The 20121-nt window shown below is 32.8% G+C and overlaps 2 protein-coding genes across 2 annotated transcripts; both read left to right on the top strand.

Annotated features, from left to right (window-relative positions):
* The first annotated feature begins 757 nt into the window (after positions 1–757).
* LOC111506566 (uncharacterized) lies at positions 758–6445 on the top strand. Its single transcript, XM_074179649.1, is given in 8 exon segments — positions 758–1019; positions 1091–1282; positions 1808–1971; positions 1973–2030; positions 2992–3141; positions 3196–3322; positions 3515–3635; positions 5224–6445. Coding segments are annotated over 8 exon segments (2001 nt in total). The 5' UTR covers positions 758–908; the 3' UTR covers positions 6302–6445.
* A 1866-nt stretch (positions 6446–8311) lies between these two features.
* Positions 8312–19950, top strand: par-6 (partitioning defective protein 6). Its single transcript, XM_074179648.1, has 5 exons — positions 8312–8569; positions 8926–9151; positions 9498–9755; positions 15290–15639; positions 17461–19950. The coding sequence occupies exons 1-5, from the start codon at positions 8525–8527 to the stop codon at positions 17494–17496; spliced, it is 915 nt and encodes a 304-aa protein (XP_074035749.1). The 5' UTR covers positions 8312–8524; the 3' UTR covers positions 17497–19950.
* The last annotated feature ends 171 nt before the right edge of the window (positions 19951–20121 follow it).

Below are 20121 nucleotides of genomic sequence, written 5' to 3'. Positions count from 1 at the left end.
TCATTCACGGCGGTTAAAGGCCAAGAGAGCAGTATTTTATTCCGGCATCGTAAAATTAAGTGGAGATTAGGCATTATATAAGTGTCAAGAGTTCGATTATTATAATCTTCACTGAATAGATTAGAACTGAATTAGGATGCAGGAGCAGTTTCAGGTCTTTAGGCCAAATTGGATAAAGTTGGTTTATCGAACAGGTTATTTGACCAGTAAAAATGTTTCACTCTTTTACAAATAATCGAGGAAAGTCTTTTATTAACCAAAAGGAGTGTAATATACGCCAGATGAAGCTGTGTACTGTTTTAGTCATTTTAGTTGATAGTAAATTTCTTCAAAATACAAACGAAAATAACTTGCCAAAAGCGTATCCCTGAAGTAAACAGGTAGATTCTTCCCTCAGTTCTAATATTTTGCAGAAATGGTTTTTTCAGTTGTCAAAATTGTAATATCCGAAGCTTTTTAAGGATTTCTTCAATCATTATTGTTATCAGAAAAAAGAAATGTGAAATAATTCCTTTATCATCAATAAGTCATCATTACTGGACTGAGACGATGGCATTAGTATTGAAAATTAGCTCAAGTCTGAATGTTCATCAGATGATCACGAGTGGTGTTAGCCACTGAGTAAAGTGAAGGTCAAATCGGGTTCAAATTTTTAACCATTTTAAATTTCGAATATAAGATTTTAGAGACATTTATCTCACTGTTCAAGGAATTAGTTGTTTGCCAGATTAAAAAATACATGCTCGATTAATATTTTTTTTGTTGAAATTAAGAACTCACCTAATCACTGTACTATCATTGGGTTACGTTTTCGTTTCTCTTTGGTTTTGTGACTCTGTGGTTTCAACCGTTGGCGATGGAATTTGAATGAATTTCGAATGTTGTAATCAGAGGTGTAAGATTGTAAAATGTTTATGAATGATGTTCATAAAAAAGAGGAAATAAGGAATTTAGCGGTGAAACATCTTCGTAAATATGGAATCAAACACAGAGCAAAATCTTGTAGACAATCGGTGCAGGTTAGAATATTTAAGATTGCTTAGAGTGGACTCAACTTTTCTTTTATTAATATTTTATATATATTTTAAAGGTTGTTAAATCCAAGAAGCTATTCAACGTGCCATTAGCAAACTTAGAGAATGAGACTGTAACTCTTAAAAATGGGCAACAATTAGTTGTGCCTAAAAGACTGTATGAAATGTGTTCCTATATTCTGAGTAAAGTAGATACTGAAGGGCTTTTTCGCAAGGAAGGGTCAAGATCCAGACAGAATATAATAAAGGTAATGAAAAATATTGTGTACCTTATCAGAAGAATTGAAATTCCACCATTTCCAATTTTATTTTGAAAAAACAATGAATTGTTTCGAATCAAATCTATAACAAGTACATAAAAGTAACACATACATAAAAAAAGTCATTATGTGAGTAACTATAGATTATGATATATAGAATACGAGATAAGTTGTTTACAAACATTATTTGAATGGACCTGCAAAGCTGATTTCACATCCTCCACTAACAAGAGGGCTAAAACTGTTTTAAGCCCCTTGTTACTGAAGGTACATCTAAAGACAATAGACAATTTATTCTTCATAAATTAACGTCATCAGCATTACATACATTTATCAGACTAGTCAAACATCTGTGCTTTAGTGTCATTTTTATGTTCTTTGGCACTAGAGTAAGATGTATCTATTAGTTGAATAATTTTCAACAAAAAACTTAGTTATGGATAGATAAATCATTTTTGTTTCTTGAAACATATTAATATTTTATTATCGAGTTGAATCATTGTTTTTTTCAAGTTGTCTTTGGACCGAGGCTGTATGCTTGGATACGAACATCATGTCATAGATGTGGCAGTCATTCTTAAGTGTTTCCTGAGAGAATTACCGGAACCTCTTATACCATATTCCTTCCACGAGCTATTTCTGAGATGCTCTTTGATTGAGAACAAAGTGGAAGCAATTCTTAGCTAGTCTGCTTATTCCGATGGAGCACTTGAATGTTCTCTCTTATTTGATGCAGGTAAGTTCAGTTTTATTCAATTGGCCATATTGTTCCTATACTCAAACATCTTGAAAGAAGGTGGCCAAAAGTCTATTCCATTTACACAGAGGTTTGATTTATAATGTTCAAAACTCGCAACACACACCATACAAAACAAACAGAACTTTTACCACCAGAAAACATCAAACTCATAAAACAAGTCGATAAAGGAAACCGTATGAACATCTGGGAAAACCTAAACATCCATAAATTCAAAAGTCATAATTCACTTAACGAGAAACAAATACAATTCAAAACACTACAAGACCTAACATTCAATATATGCCACAAAATAATACACATTCCTAGAGAAACACCAACACAAAAGATATTACCTGACGTAACCCAAGTACAGGTAAGGAGGGAACAAATACCTGCATTAAGGCGTTCTAACCGTGTAAAAGAACAAACAAGTAGATAAAACGTTCAGTTAAGTAGAGCCATGAAGATGATGCACAGTCTGCTATTGAAAGCGCTAGCATATAATAATTAGAAGTTATTAAAGCTTCATATCCTTTTTGTGAACAAATGTATTAACATTCCGTAAGGTACCTTAATCGTTTAACAAACTTCCATGTAACGTGACTGAATTGAATGTTCAAAAAGAAAGTCAAAGAGTACCCTATAAGAAATTGTCTTTATTCTGTACTTCAATTCATGCAAAGTACATATTCACACTAAATATAATTCGATTCATTATTCGGTGTGTGTGTCTTGTAAATTGTTTTTAAATTTACTGTTGATGTTTTTGTATTATTTACCCTATTTGCAAACTAATTTGTACCAACTGATTATGGGTTATCACAAATGTATATTCAGAACGTAATAAAACGAATATCTATTCTATCATTTATTTTTCAGTCTGGGATGAATCCGTAAAATAAATAAATAAAATAATTCACTTAATGGCAATTCCGTAAATGAGTTTTGTTTCTTTCAGTTTTTCAGCGAGGTAGCAAGTCACTCAAAGCACAACAAAATGAATTCTTTCAACATCTCAATTCTAGTTGGGCCAAACGTATTCCCTGTTAATGAAAAAGTAGCTCCTAAAAATAAACTGATGGTCAAAAAGACTTGTGATATCGTAAAGGTAAAGTACTTATCAACATAAAAGTAGGTTGCTGTTGAATGTTTTCTTTTGCAGTTGATGATAGACAACTCCAACAACATTGGAGTTATACCGGATTTTATTCTTGAGCAAATAGGAAATCTAAGAGTAGGAGAACTGGATATTCCAGATAAGGTCAAGAGAAGAAGTGGATCATTAACCAGTGAGTATAAGCATTTGTTTCAATCAAAAAGCAATGAAATTGTCAGACAATTATTAACACGAAGTATCTGAAATGATTTTCTGAGATGGGTTAGATATCTTTAATGAATTGGTCTTACTGATTATTTCATTGCTTCTGTATTATCTTATGTTTCCTTTTCCACTTAGGGACTTTAAGAAACCTCTATTTCAGGAATATTTAATGGCTTGAAAAAAATTGTTGGAAATCGAACAGACTGTGATGTAAGTTCTGTAAATACTGTAACACCGGACTTACTACTAACCCCATCCGTCAGTTATAATTTGAAGAAAAGGTAAATGTTCATATAATTCTAATTAGTCTTTATTTCAAATTGGAACTTACCCCCTCGCCCCCAGCCACCCCAACTTTATATTCTTGAATGGCAAACCCCTACTTGTGATACCTTATCTAAAAGCTCTTAAGAAATTCTTCAATGGTACCCTACAAAGCTAGATTCGATGCTAATCAATGGATTGGAAGAAGGGGACCTATTGAATGGCCTCCTAGATCCCCGGACCTTTCTCCTCTTGATTTCTTCTCTGGGGCCACCTAAAATCTGTTGTTTTTAAGACGCAACTTGACTCAATAGAGATGGAAAGAATAATTCAAGAATGCCGAGTTATTTCCATAGACACATTTGCCAATGTTCATCAAGAGTTTGAAAATAGACTCTATTATTATCTTGAAAAGAATGAAAATCATTTTGAACATTTCTCAAATTATTATTAGAAAATAAAATTTTAAGTTGAATAAATGGTGTTTTATTTAATAAACCAAAAACTACTACATCGAGTGTAGCTTTGAAGAGCATTTCAGAGCATTCATTGAGAGCTTTTAGCTAAGGTATCACAAGTAGGGGTTGCCATTTATGCAATCTACTCCTTTATAAAATAAAGAACTCTGTGTACTATTTTTTAAAATATTTTTCAACTTTTATATTGCTTTTGTTTCTAGTATTATGCCCATGTATTTCAGCCACATAAGTTAATTTATTCTATAGATATACAGGTGAATATCCAATTTTGATTTTGAAAATAAAAATTAGTGTTTGGTACTCGAAGAGTTTCTTCACTGGTAGCCATTGAAGGGTTTGCAACATATTTGCTATGGGTGTTATCCTCGAACATTGTAAGATTATTTGCATAGCACGATTCTGCATTTTTTGTACTCTGTTTATTTCATTTCGATTGAGAAAAAACAGAATGGTAGAACAATAGGATTATTGAGTTGTTGTAGACTTATAATTTAGACCACAGGCTCATATATGGGGAACATCTTCTTAAATAGTTGATTTTTAAGCTATTGTTTTGATAACTTGATTAGCATGTTCCTTGAATTCCAAGTTGCTGTCAATAGTTACAACCAAGTACACGAATTTGTTTACCTTCTCTATATTACTGTCATTCAATCGTAGAAGTAGGTTTTTATCATTATGATCTCTATGTTTCCCTAATATCCATTTTGTTTTATTTACGTTCACCTTCAGCAGATTTCCAGAGCAATATCTGTACACCCTTTCAAGACTAGCGTTTATAGAATCAACACACTCATGTACATCTTCACAACTAAAATACAGTAGGGTATCGTCGGCAAATAAGTGAATTCTACATTCTTCTGCTATGGTTACAATGTCATTTAAATAGATGAGGAAAAACAATGGTCCCAAAATAGACCCTTGGGGTACACCTGTATTATTTTGCATTTTATCCGAATAAACTTCCTCTAGTTTCAACCTTTGCTGTCTATTGCTCAGATAATTCATGATCCAGTTTAGTGCTATTCCATCAGTATACTATAGTATATATGTTTCGAAATTTTATGTCGGAATATATATTTTCTTGGCATTTTACATGGTTCTAATCTCATATTGTTACTTTCAGTAATTTCAATATCAAGATGGAAAAAACCAAAATCAAAGAAGAACCCTCCTCTACAAAGAAACCCATGTTGGCACGACGATGGTCTGCAATTACTTCTGCGAGCAATCTCAAACGGAAAAAGAGAGAATCATTCATCTATCATTCCAACGAAGACAGTTTGAACAGTTCGAAGGCGAACTACGTTAGAGTATCAAAAACCGAGTATGAGGAAATAAAAAACCGGGTGTCGGCCATCGAAAAACGGCTTTCTCTAGAACTGGAATCCGCGGAGAGCACCGTCATTCATAACAGAGTTGACATCATCCACGACATCCAGTCGGCCTACGAGAAAACTCTTGGACAGGCGGAACAAATGAGCCCAGGGACGGACCAGTTGGCGAGAAGACTCAGCAGAGAGTTGAGAATTAGGAACTCAGAGCAGAAGATAATCCGATCACCAAGCGCAAGGAAGATTGGTAATATCAGGCGGCGATCTAGAGAATCAGAACGACCCAGTAAACTCATTAGGAACCCGTCCCTGCAGCAAATCACCAACGAAATTAGATCGGGGAACTTGAAACGAAGCGTGTCTTCGCCAGTGAAGAGCAACATCTCAATCAACACCAACATCTACAGTAGTCCTTTCAATTTGAACAGTAACACACGCATTTCTTTCAGTTCTTCGGGAAACTCCTTCGAATTCCATGATCAGGGCAATGGTTCAAAATCCACAGACAATTCCTCTTCTTCCAGTAACGTGGTGATCGATAAGAGCTCTCCTCGGAGATCTCGAGAGAGGAGACTGCCCAAACGCAATGCAAATGTTACTCCCAAGCGTACCGGTTTGAAGCAAAGGTACTACAATTTTGATGGCCATAGGATTATTGAAATAAGCGCAGCAGAGGGCGACAAAGAAAATGGTTACTCAGGAAAAGAGGAGCAATGTACGCCTAGAGCTGTGCCCCATATTAAGAGAGCTATGGCTACTGCAAGATCTCCGAAGAAGCTGTGTATCACTCCGAAGGGGGCTAGGAACACTCCGCTCAGAGTGCTACCAGGGGCCAATTTTGCTTTATCGAATTTGCAGAAATTTATGTAATGATTTCTGTTTGAAAATTGCTCAACTATAAATTAAATTGTTATATTTCAATCTACTTTGTTACTACGGATTATTTGAATGTACTATATTTTATTCTTTTTATGTAAGGCTTTTACATAGTAAATATACTTGAATCAATTTTTATTTACATCTATATATTTGACAGTTTAAACCTCCTTTGTTATGTGTCACTTATTCACTGAGTATGCAACCATGTCCAGAAAATGTATTGTTAGAGCAAGCACAATCTAATACAACAATATCATGTCAAAGCAGTAGTATACATTTCACTGTTCAAGGAACATGATATGAAATTAGGTGTTCCTCAAGGATCAGTACTGGGGACCTTTACTTTTTGTGGTATTTGTTAATGATCTCTCAGAACTTGTTGACAATTGTCACGTAACTATGTTTGCTGATGATAACACAATGACAATCACTGGCTCCACACAGGAAGATGTACCTACTAGTAAAGAGTCAAATATGTTGTGGTGGAGGATCGAAAAGACCCACTCACTTTTGGCCTAACCTAGGTGAATCTCTGAATTGGGATCTGCATATTGATGGGGTTTGTAATGAACTTGATGCGGCTTTTTTCGTGATTGAGCAAATGAAAAAAATCTCTCAAATATATTGTCCCGGATAGGGCTACGTGATACGCCCAATTGCGAGTGTAGGATAGGAAACCATAAATCATATTTTCTTTGTGTGTCCCATTTATCCCTGAACAGTATTTACCAAAATCCAATAGAAACTGGAATACCAGCACTTATAGACATGTGTACAGTCCTAAGATATCTGAATTTAAGGATCATTGAAATATTAAGCACATTTATGATAAAATGTCGAACCTATCTGTTGTGTTATTTGTCATGAAACCCTCACTCAGTACAGAGACGAATAAAGAAAAGACGAAAACAGAAAATTTTAAGAGACAAAAAAAACGGACGCAGGGTTGCCAAATGCAAGAAGATTAGCGTTCCCTGACGAAACCGCTGTTTCATAAAGATGGGAATTGCCGCTCCTTTATTGGAACGTTCCGGAAAATACCGTGACAAAATATCGTGATACTCCAAAGTGAAACTGCACGAAAAGGAACGACCATAGTGATTTGGAGCGTCATGCGTATCGCCGTAGAAGCTTAGTTTGTAATTTGTAAGATATCATATAACTCATGTTCGCCGATATTTTGAATAGAATTGGTCTCTTGCGTTATAACGTTGAAAAGATAATGTTTTATCGTATCAAATGATCTGAAAAAATATACAGATTTCTCTTTGAAATTTTGAAGGGTTAATTTTCGGTTCAACTAGTAGATTTTCAGTTTTATTTTTTCAGTAAAAAACATCGGCTTCGATGAACTATACCTCCGATTCGAATTTCATATTTCTTTCCCCACAAATAACTGAATGCGGCGCCGTGTACATGAATTCTTTATCATTTAGTTATTTAATTAGACACATTAATTCTTGAGTGTGATATTTTTGTGATGTTATATTAATATGTATTATTATTGTTTTATTTTGTATGCTCACCTGATTGTGAGCTCATTTTATGTAGAATTTTTATTTTATTTCACGTGTTCCATTTACCAGATGAGATAAATCATTCAAATGAAATATCAAAAATTTTCCATTTCGAACTCAACCAAACAATAATTGTAAAAACATGTGACATCTTATTTTGACTGCTTTGCAAATCGACCACAACCGCCATTTCCATTATCAAAAAATCATAGCTCAAACCAAAAAAGTTTCCGTATTATTTTATAATTGGGTGTAATACATGTGCCAAAATGGTCCATAATAGCTTGCGTTTGATATATCCCACAGTAAAGTACCGCGACCACACACTATAAGTTCTGTGGTCCTTCCTTCCTCAAATACCTCAAATAATGCCAAAATAATGCTATAAAGAAGTTAGCATTATAGCACAAAATATTGCCATTCTGTGATTACACCTTTGTATATAGACTAACGTAGTCCATATACCAAGATTATACTGTGCAATGGCCATGTAAGAATAGAGAGAGAGAAACTAAAAAAGGCAACCGTGGCAATGGTGTTAAACAAGAAGACGAAGTATGAGGGATAAATATAAATGATTTGTATTGTTTTATGTTTTTAAACTAATTTTTATTATTTCAATCATCCTGCAGGCACTTCAAAGTTATATGAGAATTTTTAGTTTTTTGTCAGTAAGTTTTTCGTCTTGAATGAAAAAATGTCGAACCACAAAATGGACAGCAGAATATCAATCAGGAGCAAAGTGAGTATTTGTTTAATTTTGAGTGCTTTCAAGAGTTTATATTGTATACGTATCACAATTTTGAAGCGAATCAACATTTTCTAAAATGAACAAGATGTTAACGTTGGAATTTCTACAAAAGGAAATAGTGCGTGAATCATTGATTCACGCACGTTTAATTACATTCATTGGTTATGGATTGAACGTTTAAGCATATTTTTATTCTCACAAATGCAATTGTCTTTCCTTTGATCAATAGCTTCACCCAAAAGTAAATACTTTTTCCTATGAATGTTTTTCTATTTGTAATAGTTGTTCTGTTTTATGTTAGTGGTGAATAAAGCCGATGTATTATTGTCTTCATTGATAATTTTCAGTTTGAAGCAGAGTACAGAAGATTCAGTATTGAGAGTAACACTCAACAAACATTTGAGGAATTCCGTTCCCTTATTGAACGTCTTCACTTTTTGAAAGATATTCCGTTCCTCATTTCATATATCGATCCCAGTGATCAGGATCTATTACCCATAAATAATGACGATAATCTTAAGAGGGCCCTCATCAATGCAAAGCCCTTACTCAAGCTTATAATTCAAAGGAAGGGTAAGTAGTACTACATTCAACACAAAGTTATTGTTTTACTATTTGTGATTGAGTTGGCCGATATTTGATGAAAATTGATGATAACATTTTGAGTGACACTTATTCATGAAATTTTCTCTAAATAGTTCATCAAACTCCATTACAGGTGCTTGTGCTTGTTATATAATAATAATTTTAAATATAATAATTACGATTGATTTTCTCAAGAAACATGTTTTTTTTTCTGTGATTGATCCGGTTGTTACTTGATGAAGATCCATAGTAATTTCAAAAACTATACTCACCATAAAGTTTTACTCAAATACGCTATCATTTAACTGTTTTGTTTTATGAGATAATTTTGCAGGAAATAGCTTTGAAGAACTGAATGGCTATGGTACGCTTAAACCTAGGAATCTCATATCCACCATATTAGGAAGCACCCCAGCCAGAGCAAAAACGCTTCCAATTTCTAATCCACACGACTTCAGGCAGGTGTCACAAATAATTGACGTAGATATCGTTCCAGAAACTTGCAGAAGAGTGAGATTGTTGAAACACGGCTCTGATAAACCATTAGGGTTTTATATTAGAGATGGTACCAGTGTGAAGGTTACTCAAAACGGTGAGTATTTATATCTTATGACTTGGATTAAGTCGAAGAATAAGTTTTTTCTCTGGATAGTAGTAGTTCCGAACGATGATGATATTAGTTTACTTCAAAGGGATTGAGATGATCTGTCTGATTGGTGTAAGGTAAACTTGTTAGATTTGAATGTTGAAAAATACTTAAAGATTTCTTTTAGTGAAAGGAAAATTAAGATCCCATACTCTTATTCAATAGTTGGTCATTTGTTGAAAGACAAAGAACTTGTTAAAGATTTGGGAATATTTTTTGATTCTCAATTAAGTTTCAGTGAGTACATTGATCAATTAGTGGTTAAGTCTCGAAGAATGTTGAAATTTACTTTGAGGATTTTTAGGGATGTGTCTCTCGAAGCTGTGAGGTCAGTGTATATTGGGTTAGTCAGATCACAACTTGAATATGGTTCAAGTATTTGGTCACCACAGTATAACATTTACAAGTTATTACTCGAGAAAGTTCAGAATAAATTCTTGAGATATTGTGATTATATAGATATTGCATAGTTCCACAACGAATGCTAAGGCATAATAATTTATTTTCCATTAGTTTTTACAGAAAAAACTATCGTAGATTTTCTTTTATGGTTAGATATTAGAGTTTTTGGAGAGGATAGATCGTTTTTTTTTTAATAATCCTTTTCAAGCCTTCAAGAATACACTACTGAGGATACTTTACGTTATAATATCTTTTAAACTAGACTGTAGGTACCAAAGTCTTTTTAGAACAGTTATCATCATTTTGTGATTTGTTATTTTTTAGATTTAATTTATTCTAAGATATAATCAATTTCACACATACCTTGAATGCTAAGCGCACAACGATCATAATGTTAGTGTGTGCACCTATTCTAATATTCATCAAACAGACAAATTAAAATGAAGAAATTGAAATAGATACACAGATAGGCCATAATAATTGTTTCAACGCAGACACAATCCAGAAGTTAATCAAAAAACAAAGCCGTAAATTCACTTACAGATTAATATACCCCCAGATCAAACAATCAGAAATCAAGAAATGGGTAACTCTAACATATTTTGGTAATAAACAGAGATAATTGCGGGTTTCTTAAAAAAAAAAACAATGTGGAAGTAGCATTCAGGCCATGCCAGGTTATCTTATTTCTTTTTCAATGCCAAAGATAAAGTGGACAATTTGAAGAAATCTGGAGTTTATAAGAGTTTATAAAATTTCTCAAAACGGTATGCTGAAAATGAAAGATCTTTCAGATTAGGTAGAAATTACTCGACGTTTTCTACGCATTCCTTGGGATGCAACCACAAGTTAATGAATCTAAACGATAAAGAATTGTAAACTCAATTATTTTGAATCTTTGGAAATTCAGAAGCATATACATTGCGGGTGCAACCTGTTGAATGACCAAATGGATCTAGTTTACTCACTGGTTTACAAATTAGTGTAACCACATTGTCACAGGTAAAAAAAATCTCAATTATGTTAAATACCTCTGTTATTACCTATAGTGGTGTTATTCAAGGGCTAATGTATTCAATAATTTTTAGTTTAATGTATAAGTTTGAAAATGTCCGTATAGGACGTAACTGCAGTAACGTTATTTACAAATAAAAGTGGTAAAAAACATATAAAGTTTCAATTCTCATTTTTCATGATGATTTCCTACCACATAGTCACAGCTATGTCCATCAATTTATTGAAAAAAAGTTTATTTAACCTAATAAGTATTAATAAAAAGACCAAGTCTAGAATGTTCATAATCTTAACCAACATATATTATTTGTTTTTATAGTTTTCATCCAGTTGGATAGTGATGTCTTTATCTTGAAAAATTTATTTTTGAATTCTTGTGGAAAGGAGTTTAAAATTTTTGAATCTGTGAAAAGTAAACTTTCATATTTTAAGCAAATATAATGAATGAATGATTTATTGGTAGGAAGATCCTAATACACAAACATAATATACATAATATTTCATGTTATATAGACACACATAGTAAGAATATAATACATATATACATATAGGTACACATAAATACATAATATATACTGAGTCACTTACTATCTATTCTATTGTGATACCTTTCATATAATCAGTCAAATCTTTTTTGAATTGAAACAGGTTTTTATTATTCTTCACATTTTGGGGAAGTTTGTTATATACAATGAGGCCTTTATATAATAAAATTTTCATGGAGTTTGATAAACTATATCGTGGCAGGTGAAAATTGTTATTTTGTCTATTAGTGTAATTGTGAGTGGAATTTCTATAAATGATAAATTCTTCGAAATAAGAAGGTAGCATATGATTGGTTATTTTAAAAATAAATATCATTGCTGACCTGTAATATCTTTCACGAATAGACATCCACTGTAATGCACTGAGCATAAAGCATATACTTGCATAACGATTACATCCAAGAACCACCCTCATTCCTCTGTTCTGTAACTTTTGCAGAGACATAATTTTATTTTGGTCAAAACTGTATAACAGCGTACTGCAATAATCAAAATGGGGCTGTATTATTGTATTATATACGGTTACTTTCGCATTTGTAGAAAGGTGTTTCGAAATTCTAGTGAAGAAATATAGTTTTTTTGAAATCTTTTTAGTCATATAGTTATAGTGTGCACCAAAAGACATACTGTTGTCCAACATAAAACCTAAATATTTGAATTCTTTCACAAATTCAAGTTTCTGACCATCAGCATACAAGGAAAGAGTATTTATATTTATTTGTTTATATTTGTAAGAGGTTGTTAGAATCATAGCTTTCGTTTTTGAAGTATTTAATTTAATTTTATTTGCCGAAAAATAATTCTCAATTTGATTTAGAGATGAGTTCATCTTTTCTATAGCTACTTTCAGGTCTTTATGTGCTATAGATAGTAACGTGTCGTCAGCAAATAAGTTGATAAAGTCACTAGTGTGGTATGTGTTTATGTCGTTTATGTAAATCAAAAACAACAAGGGCCCCAGTACACTTCCCTGGGGCACTCCGAACTTTGTAGTGACTGGAATGGATAATTCACTTTCAATCTTTGTGACTTGTTGTCGATCATTTAAATAATCTTTAAACCAATTTAGCACAACCCCTTTAATCCCAATTAATTCTAATTTTTTTAAAAGGATATTCCTATCAATTGTCTCAAATGCTCTTCGTAAATCAAGAAAAACTGCAACAACGTATTCTCCCTTATCAATTGATTGTATCCACTTGGTAATAGTCGGTTGTAGAGCGGTTTCACAGGAGAAATTCTTTCGAAATCCAGATTGGTTTGTTATTAGGATATTGTTCTTGTTAATATATTTCATTAGTTGATCGTATACAGCCATTTCCAACAATTTCTCCATTCCCGGCAGAGTATTAATGGGACGATATTCACTTGATTTATTTGTGTTTGGAATTTTAGGTATCGGAACAATAGTACTGACTTTTAATGCATTAGGAAATTGTCCATATTGTAGGGAAATATTTACAAACTGCAATAGTACATGCCCAATAACATATAACTCTTCAAAGTTTCATAATTAAGTTGAACTTATGATATCATATGTTGATATTGAGATAAGATAAAATATTACTCTGTTATTGTAGCAATGGTATTCAGAAACTGAGTTTGTTTATTTTTGTTGTCATTCATGACATCTGGCGACAGCTGATAAACGGAAAAACAGATTTTAAAACAGATTGTTTTTTAACAGATTGAAGAAGTTCTCTCTTGACAGTATAAAAAAATGAAAACATCTACACTCAGGTGCAAAATACGATTTTTTTATTTGTATTTGTATATTTGTATTTTTATATTTGTAATTCAAAAATCAATGTTCTGTAATTTTTTTCTTTTAAATATTCATAACTTGCTTATTTTTTCTATGTGTTATAGTTATAGAAGACAATATTTGATTCTTTCTAATGTAAACTGTTTGAATAAACAATTTGAATAAAAAAAAATTATAAGAAAATAAATATTTCGAAATTAAATCTCCAAATATTCATCCCTCCCAGCTACCAACACCGTAAGTTCTGGTAAATGCTTGCCGGAAAACAACTACTTCCCCGGCTAATACCACGCTGGATATTGAATCATATCCGACAGACACTTATGCATGATACCTCACAGAGGTTAGTCTTGCAGATGTTTCTTGTTCGTCCAGCAGCAGGATGATGCTGAAATTATTCAAGTGAATCCCCTACAGACCGGTTTCGAGGTATGACCTCTCATCAGTACAGGAAAGATCCGACCCAAACAGCAGTGTGCCTGAGACTCGATTAATTTCAACACGGTTCGATTGCATGTATGAAATCTTCGTCTAAGAGAAAGGTTGTTACCTAGTAACAACTCCATCTCGTGAACAAAGCCTCAATCTCCATCGTGGTAGTAGCCGGGGAAGTAGTTGTTTTCCGGCAAGCATTTTCCAGAACTTACGGTGTTGGTAGTTGGGAGAGATGAATATTTGGAGATTGAATTTCGAAATATTTGATGAAATGAAAAAAGTATTCTCATTATTATATTATGATATTCACAAATATTACACTAGACATAATCTTGACATACATATACATAGAACTAATACCAAAATCAGTATGAACTCGGTATATGTCAAAGGTTTTGATACATACAACAAATTGCCTCATTCAATTAAATCAGCTTCAACTTTAAAAAGGTTTAAAACTGATCTACTGCATCATATTTATAACAAATGTAACTGAAGGTATTACTAATAAGATCATGAGTCATGATTTTGGAATATTAATCAATTATTTTTTCACAAACTACACTTAAACGATTTGATCTCCACTAACTTTATTGAAAATAATCATAACATGTTTCGCTAAAACATTAGCTTTTTCAAATGATTAATACATCCAAGCATCCTTACATTCATATTTATATACTACAGGTAACCACAATCGAGACTACCTGTAAGAAATTACCTGAATCTCTACATCACATACCTGCTCGATTATGCTTACCTAAAGCAAATTGCCTACCATCTACATCAATAATAATTCTTTATGGGTTTTTAAGAAAACAAGTTCAATAATGGTGATCTATTCAAATCTAATTGGTCATTCATTAGAATATTTGAATTTTTAAGTTTATTAATTTCCATTGCTTCTAAATGATTCAGTTTGAAACCTTTATTTTCAATGTGCAAAATTTCGAATTCTTCATTAAAGATGTGATTTTCTTCTAGAAGATGATTTGAATACGTTGAATTTGTTTTCTTGTTTACATAGCTCTTATGATGTTCCTGGATTCGATTCCTAAATGTCCTGCCAGTTTGACCAATATATACCTTAGGGCACGTTCCACACTTTAATTTATATACCCCTGATTTCTCGAATTTAGTTGTTGTATATTAGGAATGTATCCTACTTACCAAATAAATGTTATTATTATTATTATTATTTTCGTTTATTCGTATTACACTACTCCTAAACAATATGATATCTCAGAAATATAAATTTTTGTCTTGTTAATTCGATGCCATTTGCTTGAGCGTATTTGATAAAAGTTTCACCTCTATAGGCCTTGAAAAAATTCCTGGTATCTTCATATCCCGCCTAGTTCCCGGAGGATTGGCCGAGTCAACGGGACTACTAGCCGTCAACGACGAAGTCCTTGAAGTAAACGGCATTGAAGTATCGGGAAAAACCTTGGACCAGGTAACGGACATGATGATAGCGAACAGTTCGAACCTGATAATTACGGTCAAACCTGCAAATCAGCGAACCGTGGGACCTCCCAGAAGAGGCAGCTTTGGCAGAAGTTCGCACATGTCGAGCGGTTCCCATCAGTCTAATACAACTGCCGGTTCCGAGGATGACAAATTTGATCAGGATGAGATTGTCGACCTCACCGGAGTAACCTTGGAAGAGGTATGTAGTTCAGTGATGTATTTTCAAAGAAATTTTTTGATATTGGGACTGTTTTATGTGGTGTTCCTCAAGGTTCTTTTCTTGAACTAGTCTTTTTTCTCATGTGAATTCTTTCCAATTCTAAACGTAATATATTAATAATAATAATAATATTTTATTGGTTCTTCTGGATCATAACTCAATGATATAGAACAAGTCAGTGTAATATGATATAAATAAACTTATAAAAAAGAAAAAATTATGTACATATAGGATATGAACAGTTATGTAAAATTATATATTAAAACTTATAACTAGGTAAAATTATAATATATTAACAACCCTAGATGACAATCTCAATTCTTCAGTTATATATAGTCATTTATAAACCCTCAATGGAGTAGTAGGCTTTATCAATCAAAGTTTTTTAGGAACGGTTTAAATTTTCTTAGTGACATTTTTCTAACATGATTTGGCAATTTGTTAAATAGCCTGACACCCATGAAAATTGGACTTGATTCTGATCTAGCCAGTCTATGATTTGGTATTTCTAACAATGTTGAATTTCTTGTGCCGTAATTATTTTTGTTTAAGAAGGTAAAAGGTCGCTGATCCGATTTTACAAAAATTAACAGCTGGTACATATAAATGCATGGGAGAGTTAATATTCTTAAAACTTTGAATAGATCTCTGCAGCTAGTACGTCTATTTACACTCTGAATGTTTCTGACAGCTCTCTTCTGTAAAATAAATACCCTTTGTGCCTCACGTGATAGGCCCCAAGCTACTATACTATATGAGATTGTTGAGTGTAATTGGGCATGATAGTACATGAGTACCACCGACTTATGTATAATTTTACTGAGTTGATAGATACAGTAACACATAGGCGTTATTTTTTTACATATTTCATTAATATGTTGATTCCATTTACAATCTTCAGTGAGAGTGTCCTAGAAATTTTATTGAATTCACCTGTTTCATTAAACCGTGCTGTGATTTTAACAGTAAACTGTGATCATGACCATTTGGGGCATAACTAAATCTTAGGAAGGATGATTTTTTATCATTGCAGATTAATTTATTGCTAGAAAACCAGTCCTGGGCTTTTAAAATTTCCCTGTGAGCCAAGTCTACTGTGGATGTAACATTCTTATCACTAACCAGTAGTGTTGTGTCATCCGCATACATTACAAAATTTCCTTCAAAGTCATTGACATAAATTATATAAAGTAGAGGTCCCAAAATAGAGCCTTGTGGTACTCCAATAGTATACTTTAAACGTTTAGATTGATACTGATCTATATCAATGTATTGTGTTCAATTTTGGAAATAACTTTCAAACCATCTACGTGAGTTTCCCCTAAAACCATACTTTTCCAATTTGTCTAGTAGAATTCTGTGGTCTACAAGATCAAATGCCTTACTTAGATCTAAGAAAATACCCAGAGTTCGATTACCCATATCTAGACTATTACATAGCTCTTTTAGTAGTTTTATTATAGCTTGTGTTGTTGAACGTCCCTTTCTAAAACCAAATTGATTTTCATTGAATAGCTTATGCAGATCAAAGAATGAAACGACTGAATTTGACACCCATTTTTCATAAACCTTTGCAAAAGCACTGGGGACAGTGATGGGCCTGTAATTTTCAACTTGAGTTTTATTTCCATTTTTATGTATAGGTTTTATTTTTCCAATTTTTAAGCTATCTGTGTAAATACCAGTAGTATCTTCACCAGCGTATGATATTACTTGGACTTTAGAGATGTCAAGGAGGAAATTAATGAGATCAATGAATTCAAGTTGAGCACATTGATTCAATCTTTATTATTCCCGCAGGTTTCAACAAAGGATGATGGCATCTTGCACCTTTGATCACACAGCGTCCGTCCAGAACATTCCACCCTTTTCCAGTTACAGGGACTGTTATTTTAATTAATTTTTAGAGGATCCGTGAGACTTCGTATTTTTATATCGGTATTTATAGTACTTCATAATGGCATCCTGGGATGTCCGTTTCATGTTGCCGCAGAATTGGGATCATTTTGTCATTTAGCATCGATGATAGCAATTCATTAATTCTACTCCATAATGTGTCTAGTTTTATCTAAATGAATGAAAGTTTCTAGTAAATGTGGAAATGACGAAATGAACCTAATTTCGTTAGCTGGCTGCGTATCAGGTCTGGTGCCCTTGAAAATATTTTGGAATGTTTTAGTTCTTGTCTCGAAACCAAAAAGTGACTTAATCTATGGAATTGATGTTAACCCTACCATTAGAAAAATGATTGTATTAGTACGGCTGGTAACGCCATCATCAGATTTTTTTTCAAAACCAATGACAATTTTTCCCCTGCTCATCTTGAAGGTTTTACAAGAAAACCTTTAAGATTATGTTATTGTAGATGGTTGTTGGGCTGAACTAAGCGAAATAAGTGCCTTTTGATGTTCGTGATATCAAAATTTTGTGATATTTGTGACATATTCGCGTTACAGATTTAAATGCGGAGTCAACATAATTTTATGAATAATGCCCAAATTATAACTTTTGATACATCATTAAAGTATAAGAAAAATGGCATTAATTGCTTCTTCTGTTCGAAAACATTAGTATTCGTTTCATAGAGGTATGCAATAAAATCACATCAGTGGCCCACCACTACTATGTAGGTACTTGTGACATTGATCATTCGTAGCATATACTGACTCCTGTGTCTGACCATAGCGACCGCATATATTTTTTGTGGATGGTCGTTCATGGCATGCGTCAGAAATTCAAGTTTTAAATAAAGAACTTACTGCTTGCTTGAATTTTGTGATTTAGGTCAAACATCGTGATTGGTTACATTCCAAAACTAAAATAATGGTTGATGTCATTTATCAACAAGTAGTAGGCCTAATTGAGATCAAAAGAAACGCTGTGAAATTCGTATATTTTTCTATAAACTTGATAAGCTACAAAAGCTGAAGCTACAAAATCTGCCTTTGTATATTTTGTCGATGCGAGATATTTCTGACAAGATTAATGATGATTGTTATTGTTGAATTAAATTTGTGGACATGTGTCAAAGGTACGTTTTGGGGAGAATAATGTTTTGTCACTTGCCAGCCAGCATGGTTTTTGTGTACACAATGATAAGTGCTCCTCGTATAGTATATCTTGGATATTCATCATATTTGTCAGTAATTTAAAATACCTCACTTTGAAAATCACACATTACCATACTCTGAACCTGGTTGATATTTAAATATTTTTGAATGATGTATCAACAACACTGTTTAAACAGTCAGTTGAATCATTTACAAACATTTTATATTTGTTTAATGAACAACAATTGAAAATTATACATCAACAATGTGCATACAGTTATGACTTGTCCTGGGCATTATGGAGAAAATTGCCTTTAGGAACTTTAATAATTAACATTGTGAATCGTATGTTTGTGAGGTGTCAGTCATCAAGGAAACTACACATGTTTGGGTGATAATTACAGTATTCACACGAAAAGAAAGCCTTTTCTGTAGCTACCTGTTGAGAAATGTGATATACGAAAAAAAAAGTTTCCATTCACCTTAATAATAGACCACAGAATGAAGGGAATCTAAGAGCGTGACGAAATCTAAATGTAGCGACTCTTTTATGCATGCATCTTAGAAATCGAGGCTTCCTATGACCAAGCTTGTGAAATTCTAACCTGATCAGGGGCACCAGAATATGAGACCTACTACATTGGCCTATGTTCTTATTTTTTTTTAATTCGTATTAAGTTTACTATTTTATATCACTGTTATATATATACAAGAGTGTGTTGTTGAGAGAGTTGATTTTATTGAGAGATTGTAATTTTATCAAAGAACACAGTAATGTTGATAGACTTTGTACTTAAAACCAATTGAATTTGTCGCAGCTACAAAATTTTATCTTTGTAAGGTTTTGTTATTTATATCGATTGATTTCTGTAATTATACAAGGTGTCCAGAAATTGTATTACTCCGATTTATTTGAGGAGGCTTATACTGAATTACTTTTATCGAAAATTGTAATCTGGAGGGAAATTTGGTGTTTGAGAAATCCACAAAAACAATGGTTCCGGTTTTTTCTGCTGGAACTTTCACTATTTGGTATTTCATAACTGTGATATTTTACCTGGAAAATTTTTTCCACGTTCTCTTCTAGAATGCATTTTTTGATGAGTACTTTGGCTTCACGTACTTTATTTGTACATATTTCAATAGTTTATTTATATATCAGTATTTTATTCGACTCAATTGGAAATGATTCAATTCTTCACATGGATGAATCACCTAATAATAAATATTATTTCAATAATGTTTTTTATTTCAACCTGATGAATATTATTTAACGGATAGCCAAGGTGAATCCTGAACAGTTCTACATATTTAATGTATTTATGCAAGACAGTTCGACTCCATATTGTTTTTGGATATTAAATAATGGTTTGAGAAAAATAATCTAAATTACAGAGCTCTGGAGATATTT

The sequence above is a fragment of the Leptinotarsa decemlineata genome, unplaced genomic scaffold (assembly GCF_025532065.1).
Source record: "Leptinotarsa decemlineata unplaced genomic scaffold, Ldec_3_MD MMD2_tig00026282_RagTag_RagTag, whole genome shotgun sequence".
Taxonomy (NCBI): domain Eukaryota; kingdom Metazoa; phylum Arthropoda; class Insecta; order Coleoptera; family Chrysomelidae; genus Leptinotarsa; species Leptinotarsa decemlineata.
This window is presented reverse-complemented; position numbering and strand designations above follow the sequence as displayed.